General features: G+C 38.9%; 1 protein-coding gene and 1 pseudogene across 1 annotated transcript in view; both read right to left on the bottom strand.

Annotated features, from left to right (window-relative positions):
• LIPK (lipase, family member K) overlaps nucleotides 1-14,046 on the bottom strand; it is a 31,490-nt gene extending 17,444 nt beyond the window's left edge. Inside the window, exons 1-2 of the mRNA XM_012659698.1 lie at nucleotides 13,942-14,046; nucleotides 11,848-11,965 (exon numbers count right to left, since the gene is read on the bottom strand). Of these exons, the coding sequence (XP_012515152.1) occupies nucleotides 11,848-11,965; nucleotides 13,942-14,046 (223 nt within the window). The remainder of the gene's footprint in view (nucleotides 1-11,847; nucleotides 11,966-13,941) is intronic.
• On the bottom strand, nucleotides 1,616-2,892 carry LOC105822639 (annotated as a pseudogene).
• Nucleotides 14,047-14,981: the final 935 nt, after the last annotated feature.

The raw sequence follows: 14,981 nt of genomic DNA, 5'->3' as shown, positions 1-14,981 counted from the left end.
GGTGCTGGAGTCAGATTGCCTTCATTCAAAATCCATTCTGATATGTATTAACTTCTTTCCTTTGTGCCTCAGTTAACCTATCTGTATAGTGGAAAATAATAAACGCTATCTCATAGGGTAGTTATGAGAATTCAACCAGAATTAAAATATGTAAAAGACTTTCAAGCACAATAAATATTAACTCTATTACTATTATTCATATTAATAGCATTGTAATTTTCAAGAAGCATCTAATTACAAAACCTGAAGGTTTTCCGAAAATAAAAATGCCATTTGTTAAATGTTTATTGAATGTCAGATTCGATATGCTAAATCTATGCTAGATTTTATAGGCACTGCTTCGTTTCATTAGAATTGTTAGAGAGCAAAAACCAAGGTTGTAAGTAGAATTTTACACAATGTAAAATTGTTAATTTAATATAAAAATCCTAATCGCAGTGTAGACTTGGAACATTTTAACTAAGAAAGAAAAAAAAAGGAAGGAAATGTGAAAGTGGTGTTGAAAAAGAGAGGAGAGAGAAGTGGCTAGGCTTTTCTTCTTTTCTTTTTTGTTAATGGTTTGTGATGCTGTGTTGGTACCTCAGACTCTACCTCAGGTCACTTTTGGGCTAGACTGGCTTCCTGAGAGCGGGTGGGCTAGACTGGACTCTCAGACAGGCTTCAGCCATCTGCAAGCAAGGAACTAAGAGTCTATGTCCATTTATCCATCTTTTGGAGAAAAGGGAAAGAAGAGGTATTACTAACTCTGCCGAAGTTAAGTACCACCAAACAGCAGTCATGGCCTATAGCCTCTCTCTGATTCGAGCCCTGAGAATGTTCCATCTCTTGCATTTTAGCAGCTATATGGCAGAAATGATAAGAGAAAAGTTTGGGGAGACTTAAAAGCTCTCTTGAATATTAACAAAGGTAACAGAGGTATATTGGGAAATCATTGGCTCTGTAGCTGGCAACACCATTACATCTCCCTCTCTTTTGAAAAATGTAGGTTTTTCTTTAAATAGTTAATCCTCTGATAGCAAGATGTTTTGTTAGCCAACATGTAAAAGAATAAAAGGAGCTAAGAAGTGAGAGAAGAAAGTAAATGGTTTCTGCCAAATGAATCGCTCTTTTATTCTACAGATAGCAAGCTGCATTGTAGGGAGCTAAAATTGGCTCTTTAATGAAGTTTAAGCACAGAACTAATAGGAATACATGCACACACGGTGTTCCAAAGGTCACCATAGATAGGGAAAATGAGAAATTGTAGCTAAATCTACCTTTATTTACAAAATATCTATTCCAAAATTTTACAAAATTTTTCCTTTGTATGGAAACTTTTGGGACTCCCTGTATATATTTTTTGGCAGAGCTAGCTGAGGCTTTATTTTGGAAAAACAATTGAATCGGTTTTTAGTTGGGGACATGGGCAAGAGGGGGTACCCCAGGCAGTAAACTCCCCTCGAGGGTGGGCTGAGGGTTGGGGCTGAGCATCAGTGGGTTTCCTGTTCCCCAGGCTCCCCTGCACAGCTGCGTCCCGCCAGGCTCCGGGGCAGCCACTGGAGGGGGTAGTCTGGGAGGAGGTGCAGTGGCCGTTCACTTGGGCGGGACCTTAGAGGAGTCAGACACCAGCTTCCCATCACGCGTCTTGATCTTCACAACCACAGCCTTGGAGGAGCTGGTGCGGCTGGAGGAGTGGAGCCCCCGCCAGAACCAAACGGATACTCATGTTGGGCATCCCGGACTCCAGCTGGCTCTCCTCGCCCTCCAGCAGCTTCCTGTAGGTGGCGATCTCTACATCCACGGCCAGCCTGACGTTCGTCAGCTCCTGGTACGTCATGCTCCGCCCCCTTGAGGTGGCCTCCGGCCCGCCAGCTCGGCTTTGGTGGCCTTAGGGGCCAGCTTCCCACGCTACTTGGCATCCCTCTGGCCTTTGAGGCCCTCGATCCTCTCCTGGAGCCAGCTGACGATGGGTTCGTCTTGGAGATCTCCGTCTTCGTGCATCGCAGGTCGTCGTGATGCTTCCCAGGCACAGTCTGCAGCTCCTCATATTGGCTCGGTATTGCTCTCAGCCTCCGCCCACCTTGGATCTCCTGGTACTGGGCGCGGTCCTCAGCAATGATGCCATCCGTGTCCAGGGAGCGGCTGTTGTCCACAGACAAGACCACAGATGTGTCCGAGATCTGGGACTGCAGCTCACGGATCTCCTCTTCATACAGCTGCTTGAGGAAGCTGATCTCATCGGTCAGCCCTTCTTGAGGAGACTCCAGCTCTGTCTTGTTCATGCAGGCTTCATCCACATCCTTTTCGACAAGGACACATCCATTCTGCATCTCTGCATGCTGATTGATCTTTGTCTTTGTTCTTATTCCGGAAGTCTTCCGCCAGCCCCTGCACGTTGCCAAGCTCCACTGCCAGCTTCAGCTTCTCCTGGCCCGTGTGTCCAGCTGCTGCTGAAGGTTGTGGATGCAGCTCTTGAACACATTTCCCACGTTGCTCCATGCTGTCTTCTGCTGCTGCAGGAGGCTCCGCTTGGTCTCTGCATCTTGTTCCGCTGCTCGAGGAACTGCACCTTGTCGATGAAGGAGGAAAATCTGCTGTTGAGTGTCTTAATCTGTTCCTTTTCCTGGGTGGCACACCCTGGATGTTGGGGTCCACCTCCAGCTTAAGGGGGCTTAGCAGGTTCTGGTTCACCATGACTGCAGTGATGCTCCCCATATCACCAGCTCTGGCATAGCCTCCTCCCAGACCCATGCTGGTGCCCAGCCCACCGCAGAAGCTGCTGCTGCTGCCCATCTGGGAGAAGCTCGAGGAGCTGATGTGGGCACCAAGTACCCCTGTGTATGAGCAACTACCGAAGGCCCAGGGGGTCAGAGGTGGACACCTTGTATGACTAGGGGTTACCCTGATGGACATATTGATGCTGAAGTGGAGGCAGGCCAGCCCAACTGGACAGAGATTTGAGAAGGAGCTGAGAAGCTGCCTCTAGGTGGGCACTACTAGAGTCATATTTACTTTAAAAAAAATAAAATCACACTGACTTGGGTGGAGAAGTGACTACAGTAGATTAATACCCATTTGAAGGTACTATAGTAGTTGAAGAAATTAGGTCCAAACCTGAATTTGAGGGATGTTGAAGCTGAGAGAGGTTTTCAGATTAAAGAGAAATTTAGAAGGCAAAATTGATAGATGTTGGTGATTGGCACATGTAGGAGGTGAGGGAAAAGATGTGCCCAGAATGACTCCTAGGTTTCTGGTATTCAAAACTAGACAGTGGTATCGCTAGAGTAAGAACATGTTATATGTTTTGTGTTTGTTTGGAAGGAGGACAAAATCAAAAAGCAAAGGGGAGACCAAATAAACAGTGTATATCAAAATGATTTAAAACTTCAAAGAATTATATAAATTAAACAGAGGAGGGTAGAGCAAGCTGGTCGAATAGAAACCTCCAGCGATTGTCCCTCTGCATGAACACCAAATTCAACAACTATCCACACAAACAAGCACCTTCAGAAGAACCAAAAATCAGCTGAGCGATCATACTACCTGGTTTTAACAGTATATCAAAGAAAGAGGTACTGAAGAGAGCAGAAAAGACAGTCTTGCATTGCCTACGCCACCCTTCCTCCATCTCCTGGCAGTGCTGGGCCAGATCTGGAGTGGAGAGAGAATCTGTGTGCCTGGGGGAGGGAGAGTGAAGTAATTGTGGGGCTTTGCATTGAAACTCAGGGTTGCTCTGGCACAGGGGAACACAGCACAGGGTGGAATTCTGCTGGTGCCCACAGAGAGAGCATTTTGATCAGCCTGACCAGAGGAAAATCCTCCACCCAGAAACCCAAGTTCTGGCTAGCTCTATTACCAGTTGACAAAAAGCAGCCTGGGGCCTGAATTTTAATTCATAAGGCAATCAGGCCACAAAGGCTGCAGTCCCTGTGCAATTCCTGTGCTGTGCTGGCTCAGAGCCAGTGAACTTGGGGTGCACATGACCCAGTGAGACACTAGCAGTGATGGCCAAGCCAGTGCCTGTTCTTACCCCCTCCCTGCAACTAGAGGCAGTGCAGCTCAAGGAGTCTTCTTCTACTGGGGAAAGGAAAGGGGAAAGTTCAGAGGACTTTGTTTGGTAACTTGGGTACCAGCTCAGCCACAGTAAAATAAAGCACCAAGCAGACACCTGAAGTCCCTGAGTCCAGGCCTTAGTACTTGGAAAGCATTTCTGGACCCACCCTGGACCAAAAGGAAATATGTTGTTCTGAAGGGAAGAACCCAATCTTAGCAGGATTCACCACCTGCTGACTAAAGAGCCTTTAGGCTTTGAATACAAATCAAAAGTAGCCAGGCAGTCATCACCATCGGCTTTGGGCAAGACCGGGCTGGGCTTCCAGTATGACCTGGCACTGGTAGCCATAAGGAAGTGCCCATGTCACTCCTTCCCCAATTCCAGCAGCCCAGCACAGAGAATGAGTGAAGAGAGTGAGAGTCTTTGCCTGGAAATCCAGGTAATTCTCCCATATCTTACCCAAGCCCTCCAAGGGTTTGCAAGAGTCATTGCCAGGCTTAGACCATCCCCAATGCTGATATGGCTATAGTGACCAAAGACTTACACCACAACACTCAATTCCATCTGAATACCTGGAAAACTTTCTCAATAAAGACAGGTTCAAACAAGCCCAGACTGTGAAGATTAAAATAAATGCCTAACTCTTCAATGCCAAGACATTGATGAATATCCACAACCATCAAGAACATCCAGGAAGACACGACCTCATCAAACAAACTAAATAAGATACCAGTGACCAATCCTGGAGTGATGGAGATATGTGACCTTTCAGACATAGAATTCAAAATAGCTGTCTTGAAGAAACTCATTGAACTTCAAGACAACACATAGAAGGAATTCAGAAGCCTATCAGAGGAATTTAACAGAGGGATTGAAATTAAAAAAAAAAAAAACAAGCAGAAATTCTAGAACTTAAGAATTTAATTGACAAACTGAGAAATGCATCAGAGTCTCTTGACAGCAGAATTAACCAAGTAGAAGAAAGAATCAGTGAGCTTGAAGACAGCCTATTTGAAAATACAGTTAGAAGAGAAAAAAGAATAAAAAAGAATGAAGCATACCTACAAGATCTAGAAAATAAGCTCAAAAGCTAAGGGCAAGTCTAAGAGTTATTGACCTTAAAGAGGAGGTCGAGAAAGAGATTGAGATAAAAAGTTTATTCAAAGAAATAATATCAGAGAACTTTCCAAACCTAGAGAAAGATGTCATCATTCAGGTAGAAGAATGTCATAGAACACCAAGTAGATTTAATCCAAATAAGACTACCTCAAGGCATTTAATAATCAAGCTCCCAAAGGTCACAGATAAAGAAAACTTCCTAAGGGAAGCAAGAAAAAAGAAAAAAAAAACCTATAAAGGATCTCCAATAATCTGGCAGCAGACTTCTCAGTGGAAAACTATGAGCCAGGGGAGAGTGGCATGACATATTAAAAGTGCTGAAGGAAAAAACCCTAGACTATTATATCCTGCAAAAATATTCTTCAGACATGAAGGAGAAATAAAGATTTTCCCAGACAAAACAAAAGCTGAGAGATTCCATCAACACCAGATCTGTCCTACAAGAAATGCTAAAAGAAGTTCTTCAACCTAAGAGAAAAAAATGTTAATGAACAATAAGAAATCATCTCAAAGTATACAACTAATGACAACAGTAAGTACTCAAATACACAAAATGCTGTTGTTGTAATTGCAGTGCATAAACCACTTATATTGAGTAGGAAGCCTCGAAGACAAACCTATCAAAAATATCTACAACAATTTTTTTGAAAGATAGATATCATAAAAAGATATGGATAAAAACAACAAAAAGTTAAAAAGCGGAAGTGGGTGGGGTGGAGTTAAACTGAGAATTTCTGTCACATTTCTCTTTGCTCGTTTGTTTATTAGTAGAGTTGTTATATGCTTAAAATAATTTGTTGTAAAATGTTTTTTGCAAACCTCATGGTAACCTCAAATCAAAAAACCTACAACAGATACACGAAAAACAAAAAGCAAGAAATTAAAACATACTAATAGAAAAAAAATCACTTTTAACAAAGACAGAAAAGAAGAAAGAGAGGACCACAAAACAACTAGAAATAAAATATTAACATGACAGTAGTAAGTCCTTACCTATCAATAATAACATTGAATGTGAATGAACTAAACTCTCTAATCAAAAGACATAGAGTGGCTTAATGGATAAAAAACACAAAAGAAGACATGAAAGAAGGAAGGAAGGAAAGAAGGGAGGAAGGGAGGATCACAAACAACTAGAAATCAAATATTAACATGACAGTAGTAAGTCCTTACCTATCAATAATAACATTGAATGTGAATGAACTAAACTCTCTAATCAAAAGACATAGAGTAGCTTAATGGATAAAAAACAAGAGTCAACCATATGTTGTCTGCAAGAGACACACTTCACCTATAAAGACACATACAGACACATAAAGGGATGGAAAAAGATATTCCAAAGATATTCCATGTAAATGGAAACCAAAAAAGAGCAGGAGTAGGTATACTTCTATTAGTTAAAATAGATTTCAAGACAAAAACTGTAAAAAGAGACAATGAAGGTCATTATATAGTGATAAATGGGTCAATTCAACAAGAGGATATAACAATCTAAATACATATGCACCCAACACTGGAGCACCCAGCTATATAGCAAATATTATCAGAGCTAAAGAGAGATGTAGACCCCAATACAATAATCACTGGCAACCTCAACATTCCACTTTCAATATTGGACAGATCATCCAGGCAGAAAATCAACAGAGAAAAGTTGGACTTAACCTGCACAATAAACCAAATGGACCTAGTATATACTTACAGAACATTTCAGCCAACAGCTGCAGAATATGCATTCTTCTCCTCTGCTCATGGATCATTCTCAAGTATAGACAATATGTTAGACCACAAGAAGTCTTAAAAAATTAAAAAAAAAATTGAAATCTTGCTAAGTATTTTCTCTGACCACAATCGAATAAAGCCAGAAGCCAATAATAAGGGAAACATGGGAATATATACAAATACATGGAAATTAAACAGCATACTCCTGAATGACCAGTAGGTCAATAAAGAGATTAAGAAGGAAATTAGAAAATGTCTCAAAACAAATGAAAATGAAAATACAACATACCAAAACCTATAGGATACAGTAAAAGAAGTAATAAGAGGAAAATTTATAGCAATGCCTATATCAAAAAAATAGAAAAGCTTCAAATTAAAAACCTAATCTCGCATCTCAAAGAACTAGAAAAACAAGAGCAAACCAAACCCAACATTAGTAGAAGACAGGAAATAAAAATCAGAGCAGCAATAAATGAAATTGAAACAAAAAAATACAAAAGATCAATGAAACAAAAAGCTGGTTTTTTTAAAAGATAAACAAAATTCATACACCTTTAGCCAGACTAAGAAAAAAAGAAAGAAAATTCAAATAAATAAAATCAGAGATGAAAAAGGAGACACAATAACTGATACTGCAGAAATCCAAAGGCTCATTACAGACTACTTTGACCAACATAGCCAATAAATTGGAAAACCTAGAAGAGATGGATAAATTGCTAGACATCTACAACCTACCAAGATTGAACCAGTTAGAAATGCAAAACCTGAATAAACCAATAATAAGTAATAAGACAGAAGTAGTAATAAAAAGTCTCCCATCAAATAAAAGCCCAGGACCTGATGCCCTCACTGCTGGATTCTACAAGGCATTCAAAGAAGAACTAATTCCAATCCTACTTAAACTATTCCAAAAAACTGAGGAGGATGGAATACTCCCAAACTCATTCTATGAGGCCTATATCACCCTGATACCAAAACCAAAGACACAACAACAAAAAAAGAAAACAGTAGGCCAATATCTCTGATAAACGTAGATGCAAAAATCCTCAAAAAATACTAGCAAACCAAATTTAACAAAACATTAAAATATTATTCATCATAATCAAGTAGGCTTTATCCCAGGGATGCAAGGATGGTATGACATATGTAAATCAATCAATGTGATACATCATATTAACAGAATGAAAGACAAAAACCATATGATCATTTTGAGTTATGCTGAAAAAGCATTCAATTAAATTCAACAGCCCTTCATGACAAAAATTATCAAAAAACTGGATATAGAAGGAACTAACCTCAACATAATAAAAATCATATATGACAGATCCACAGTAAGTATCATACTGAATGGGGAAAAACTGAAAGTCTTTCCTCTAAGATCTTGAATGAGACAAGGATGCCAACTTTCACCACTGTTATTCAACGTTGTACTGAAAGTTCTAGCTAGAGCAATCAGACAAGAGAAAGAAATAAAGAGCACACAAATTGTAAAGGAAGAGGTCAAATTATCCTTGCTTGTAGATGATATGATCTTATATTTAGAGAAATATAAAGGTACCACAAAAAAACCTATTAGAACAAATAAAGAAATTCAGTAAATTTGTAGGAAACAAAAACAATACATAAAAGTCACTAACATTTCTATCTGCCAATAGCTAATGATCTGAAAAAGAAACCAAGAAAGTAATACCATTTATGATAGCTACAAATAAGATAAAATACTTAAGAATAAACTTAACCAAAGAAATGAAGGATCTCTATAATAGAAACTATAAAACATTGAGGAAAGAAATTGAAGAGGACACACAAAAAAATGGAAAGACATTCCATGCTCAGGGATTGAAAAAATCAATATTGTTAAAATGTCCATAACTACCCAAAGTAATCTACAGATTCAATGCAATCTCCATCAAAATATTAATGACATTCTTCACAGAAATAGAAAAAAATTTGTGAAATTTATATGGCACCACAAAAGACCCAGAACAGCCAAAGCCATCCTGAACAAAAAAAAACAAGACTGGAGAAATTATCTGACTTCAAATTATACTACAGAGCTGTAGTAACCAAAACAGCACAGTGCTGGCATAAAAGCAGACACATAGACGACTGGAACAGAATAGAGAATCCAGTAATAAATCCATACAACTATAGTGACAAAGGTGCCAAGAACATACAGTGGGGAAAGGACAGTCTCTTCAATTAACGGTGCTGGGAAAAGTGGATATTGGTATGCAGAAGAATGAAACTAGACCCTTATCTCTTGCCATATAAAAAAATCAAATCAAAATGGATTAAAAAATTAAATATAAGACCTAAAACTATGAAACTACTGAAAGAAAACATTGGGGAAATGCTTCAGGATATTGATCTGGGCGAGAACTTCTTGAGTAATATGCTCAAAGCACAGGTAATCAAAACAAAATTGGACAAATGGGATCACATCAAGCTAAAAAGTATGCACAACAAAGGAAACAATCAACAAAGGGAAGAGACAACCCATAGAATGGGAGAAAATATTTGCAAACTACCCATCTGACAAGGGACTAGTAACTAGAATATTTAAGGATCCCCAACAATTCAATAGGAAAAAAATCAAATAATCAGATTTAAAAATGGGCAAAGGATCCGAATAGACATTTAAGAAGACATACAAATGGCCAACAGGTATATGAAAAAAATGCTCAACATCATTAGTCATCAAAGAAATGGAAATCGAAACTACACTGAGATATCATATCACCTCAGTTACAATGCCTTTTATCAAAAAGGCAGGCAATAATGAGTGTTGGCAAGGATATGGAGAAAGGGAAACCCTCGTGCCTTGTTGGTGGGAATGTAAATTAGTACAACTACTATGGAGAACAGTATGGAGGTTCCTCAAAAAACTGGAAATAGAACTACCATATGATCCAGTAATTCTATTGTTGGGTATATGACCAGGTCTGTCCAGAAAGCATCCAGACATTGTTAATGTAATGAGAACAGTTTGCATGACATCAGTGTAACCTGGCAGCCAAGGAGAGTGGACTGGAATGCACGTGTGTGAGCAATGACAACTTCACTGTACTAGTCAGTGGGGTGCTAGATGCCGTTGACTGAGCAAGTGTACTGTGTGGCTGTCGCATTCAAAATGATTGAGTGAGTAGACCAACCAATCTGCATCAAATTTTGTGTTAAGTTTAAACATTCCTCTGCGGAAACTATTAGGATGATTCAGAAGGCTTTCAGGGACAATGCAATGAGTGCAGCACAAGTAAAAGCATGGCACAAATGCTTCAAAGATGGTCGAGAATCTGTTGAAAGTGATCCACGTTCTGGAAGGCCTGCAACAAGCAGAACATCTAAGAATGTTGAACGTGTAAGGGGTGCAATCAACAAAGATCAGTGACTGACAGTGCGAGAACTAGAAGCTGATCGAGGGATTCCAAAAACTACTGTGTCCAAGATTTTGATGCAGGATCTTGACATACAATGTGTCATGGCAAAATGCATTCTGTGGCTTCTGCTACCAGAGCACAAGGGACATTGTGCTGCATTTGTTAATGACTTACTTTAAACCACTACCAATGAACCAGATTTCCTCAAGAAGGTCATAATTGGAAATGAATTGGGCATACATGGCTATAATCCAGAAATGAAGGCCCAGTCATCCTGATGAAAGTCGCGTGGTTCTCCACACCCGAAGGAGGCACGGCAAAGTTGCAGCAAGATCAAGACCATGTTATCTGTGTTATTTGATTGGGAAAATGTTTTCCATCACGTGTTCATTCCTTCAGGCCAAACAGTTCATAAGGAGTACAGCCTCAGTGTTCTTTGTTGGTTGAGAGATGCAATGTGACAAAAACAGCCACAGCTATGGGCAACTGGTGATTGGCAGCTTCATCACAACAACACACTCACCCATGCATTGCATCTTGTGCAGAGTTTTTTGGCAAAACATCAAATCACTCAGGTGACTCAGACCCCCTACAGCCCAGATTTGGTGCCTTGGACTTCTGGCTTTTCCCAAAACTAAAATCACCTTTGAAAGGGAAGAGATTTTTGACCATTGATGAGATTCAGGAAAATACAACAAGGCATCTGACGGTGATTCCAATACAGGATTTTTCAGTGTTTTGAACAGTAGAAGAGACACTGGGAGAACTGTGTGAGGTCCCAAGATGCCTACTTTGAAGGAGACTGAGGTGTCATTGCCCTATGTACAATGTTTTTTGTATCTTATGTCTCCTTCAATAAATGTCTCCATTTTTCATATTACATAGTTGGATACTTTCCGGACAGACCTCATATATCCAAAGGAAGAGAAATCAGTATATCAAAAAGATATCTGCACTCCCATGTTTATTGCAGCACTATTCACAATAGCCAATATTTGGAATCAACCAACATGTCCATCAACTGATGAATGGGGGTACATATACACAATGGAGTATTATTTTGTATATCCACAAAAAAGAATGAAATTCTGCCATTTGCAACAACATGGATGAAACTGGAGAACATTATATTAACCGAAATAAGCCAAGCCCAGAAGGACAAATCTCCCATGTTCATATGTGGGAGCTAAATATTAAAAACAATTGATCTCATGGAGACAGAGAGTAGAATGTTGGTTATCTGAGCCTAGGAGGGGTAGTGTGGAGGGGGGTATAAAGTGGCGATAATTAATGGGTACAAAAATATAATTAGATATATAGAATGAACAATATTTGATAATATAACAAAGTAACTATAATCAACAATAAGTTAGGGTATACTTTAACTAGAAGAGTGGTATTGGAATGTTTCTAACTTAAAGAAATGATAAATGCAAGAGGTCATGGATACCACAATTACCCTGATTTGATTAACTCACATGCCTGTACCAAAACATCACATGTATCCTATAAGAACAGAAGCTGCCCTGCTCTTCCCAAGTCCTTTAAGCCTCTCTGCTTTAGGTATTTTTCCTTTTGTAATAAAATAAGTCATACCTGTTCTCTTTGGGCATCCTCTTCCATAAGGAATCCTATAAATTCCAAGGATATAACCGTCATTTGTCACAACTTCATATACTTCATAAGGATAACCCCAGTAAGAAATAATCTCACTCTAAAAAGAGGAAAGGAAAATATATGCCTTCATATTGTAATCTCTTAATTTTTATACATGCATTACAATATGGTACTTTAAATTGCAATCTACTATTCATCAGTCTATATGTTGGGACAGCATGTAGTGGGAAATATTATATGAGGATAATTTGGGGAGGATTTCTAGAAGAGGTTGCATACAAAAACATAGGTAAGGCAGGGTGGGGCGACCCTGCATCCTGGTTTGCTCAGGACAGTTCCTGGTTATGCCTGTTGGACTGGTATTATTATGCACCCTAATTCATTCTCAAAATGTTCTGGCAAATAAATTACATGGTCATCTAATGAGGGAAACCACAGGGGATTGTATAGTATCCTGTGGCTCATAACAAGTGATCTGAAAGAAGATGGGAGGAAGCAGTTACCAAAGCCCTGAAGGAGGCCGTCAAGTAGAGAGGGCCACATTGAGGGAAACAACCTGTCTAAGTTGACTTCACAGGGAAGCAGCCAAGGGAATAAAACACCTGACCTCAACCTTTTTCCTTCTCATCTCCCGCTCACGATTTCCATTAGCCGAATTGAACTGAAAGCCAAAGGTTGGGGGAACATGTTGACCTAGTCCTTATATTTCAGCCTCTTGAGCAGGGAGAAAGTTGTAAAAGAACAGAGAATGAGTCTCGAGTGGTCAACAGTAGGTACCCACTCACAGATAGGTGCAAAAGAGCAGAACTTGTGTTTATTGGCTATCTTCTGCACAGAGGTTTGCATCACTTGTCCCATTAATCCTTACAAAAGGCCTTTGAGAGAGAGATTGTACCATTTTACAGTTGAGAAAACTGAAGTTCAGGAAGATGAATAATTTCTCCAAGATTATACACTAGGAAGAGATAAAGACAAGATTTATGCCAAAGTAAGTTTAACTTCAAACCCTATGCCCTTATCATAAGGTTATGCATTTGCCCATGTTAGACTCAGGCACCCAGACGCATGTATTAATTATGAGGCTACATAGAGCAGTGGCTGAGAGCCCTGGCCATGAAGACAGACAGATGGCATTGAATTCTCACTCTTCCTCTTATTAACTATGTAGCTTTGGGCAAGTTATTTAATCTTTCTGTGCCTCATTTTATTATTAGAGTTAATAATAGTATCTCCTGACAAATTAGTAGTGGGGATATGTAATATCCCTAGAACAGTGCCTAACATAAAATAAATACTCTATAGATGTTTGTTATTTTTGTTATCATTATAGAAGGATTAAAAGCCAGAAATCACTGATACTAGAAAGGAAAAGAATGTGGGTAAATATTTGAGGAAGAGGGAAATTTTGATTTGAGGACATACAAGTATATTCACAGACTGTGAGTTCAGCAGTGTGGTAGGAGATTGGGGGTACTTATTCCATACTTTGGAGAGAGGAATAAGAAGAGACACTAATAAAAAAAACTCTGGCATTTTCATTCTTCTTGAGATTCTAATACAAGCTTGGGTGTAGGAGAGGACATCAGTAGTGTACCATGTATACAGGAGTATGGAGTATTCCACTGGAATGAAGCCCATAGTGGGCATTTGTCACTTGCCTTTTTTTGCCCAGCACTATTCTATTTCACTTCTGGCATTAATTCCCACATGTTAAGATACTTTCAAAAAAGTACACTGGTATAGCTCACAAAAATCAAAGAAACTGCTCTACCAAAAGCCTCAGGAAGAACTCAAGGATACTCTACAGAGATCATCAGTATTAACTCATGAAGCTTCTCTTTAGGAAGCCACCATTAGATGGTACCTCAAACCACCTGAAAATGGAATATTGCTGCTCCAACTTGGGTCAGATATTTCAAATCTTGGATTAGTTAGCCATGATAAGGAACAGAGGAGGAAGCACAGATTTAGTCACTGGAGGAATTGTTGAAAATTAGGCAGGAACAATAATTGTATCTAAAACGATGAATTAATAATTCCTTATTTAATGTTTTTTCTTAATGAATGACTTACAATATTCATATTCGCTTCAGGATTTGTGGTGCTTCCTTTCTTATCATAACCATATATAGATCCAAGAAGAAGCATCCAGCGTGCTGCTGCTAAAAGCTGCCACATTTGGGGTCTGCCTGGGAAAGGAAATGTTAATATGTTTGTCATGAAAGAGAAATTTTACAAAGTGAAATTTGGTGTAATCTTTTTATAGCACTACTGTGGGAGAGAGCAGAAACATACTTCTAGGTTGTGCTTTAATGAGCAATGTAGTGAATTATTCAAGACTCATTCTATGAAAAATGTGAAATGACTTTTTAGTAAGAAAAGAAAAGAAGGAAGGAAAGAAGAAAAGGAAGGAACAGAAGAAGGAATGAAGGAAGGAACAAATGAAGGAACGAAAAGAAAAACAAGAATCAATCAAGTTTGCAGTAGATAACTAGACAAAAGAAGGGAATAGATAATTTGTACAAAAAGAAACATAATGGCCAATATATTAATCACGGTACATTTAATATCTCTAGTTGTCAGATAAGTTGGTACTTTTTTCTGATGGTGGAGGCGAGCATTGGCAAAACCTTTATGGAAAGAAATTTGTTAACATGTCTTGAAAATTTAAAAATGTTTATACCCTCTACTCAGTAATTTTATTTTTAGGAATCCATCTAAAAGAAAAATAATATATATATAAACATCGTATATAAAATTATTCTCTTTTCCTTTCTCAATTCCTATTTTATCTTCTCAATTCTATACTCTTTTTTCCATAATCTTGAAAGCTGGAGACAGAAATTTTCTTATATTTTCTGATTTCCTCAAACCCTATCACCAATCTATTACTAAATAACGATATTCTCCTTTCAAATTTCTTCAAGCTTCTTTTCAAGATGTTGCTCAAATTTTCTCTTTTCTGTGTCATTTTTTAAAAAATGTTTTCAGTTATTACCACAACCTCTTCAATCCAGTATCTCATCCCTAGTACCTACAACATTACACTGGGCTCCTGGCTAGTTTTTCATTTTCTAGTCTTTATGACTCAAATCATTTTGTATGTTGCTGAC

This window comes from Propithecus coquereli, unplaced genomic scaffold, assembly GCF_000956105.1.
Source record: "Propithecus coquereli isolate 6110/MARCELLA unplaced genomic scaffold, Pcoq_1.0 Scaffold63, whole genome shotgun sequence".
NCBI classification, from domain to species: domain Eukaryota; kingdom Metazoa; phylum Chordata; class Mammalia; order Primates; family Indriidae; genus Propithecus; species Propithecus coquereli.
Note: the sequence above shows the minus strand (reverse complement) of the source record. Positions and strands in the feature narration are given on the sequence as shown.